This window comes from Penaeus monodon, chromosome 34, assembly GCF_015228065.2.
Source record: "Penaeus monodon isolate SGIC_2016 chromosome 34, NSTDA_Pmon_1, whole genome shotgun sequence".
Lineage (NCBI taxonomy): Eukaryota > Metazoa > Arthropoda > Malacostraca > Decapoda > Penaeidae > Penaeus > Penaeus monodon.
The window spans coordinates 10,145,859-10,146,118 of NC_051419.1; the positions used below are offsets into that span (position 1 = coordinate 10,145,859).

A 260-nucleotide genomic window follows, 5' to 3' on the forward strand; every position below is an offset into this window, starting at 1 on the left:
CCAATTGTCTTCCCAATAAATAACGCACTGACTGACAGCACCGTTTTCCTCCTCAGAACCAGGTGCTCAACCATAACGTCAGCGCGGGCGTCATAGTCAGCAACCACGCTCTGGTCCTGCAGCGGGTGGTGAGGGCGTGGGCGGGGCTGTACTCCTGCCACGCCCTCAATCCTGTCGGGGACGGAGTATCGAACACACTCAGGCTCGACGTTAAGTGTGAGTATTTCCTCCCCGAAGTGTGGTTTGCGTCTTTTTGTATT

General features: G+C 55.4%; 1 protein-coding gene across 1 annotated transcript in view; it reads left to right on the forward strand.

The window, feature by feature from the left end:
• The window catches only part of LOC119594579 (nephrin-like), a gene marked incomplete at its 3' end in the record, with an annotated part of 109,909 nt that overhangs the window by 77,423 nt on the left and 32,226 nt on the right, over positions 1 to 260 (forward strand). The window contains 1 exon segment of the mRNA XM_037943616.1: positions 57 to 216. Coding sequence (XP_037799544.1) covers positions 57 to 216 — 160 coding nt within the window.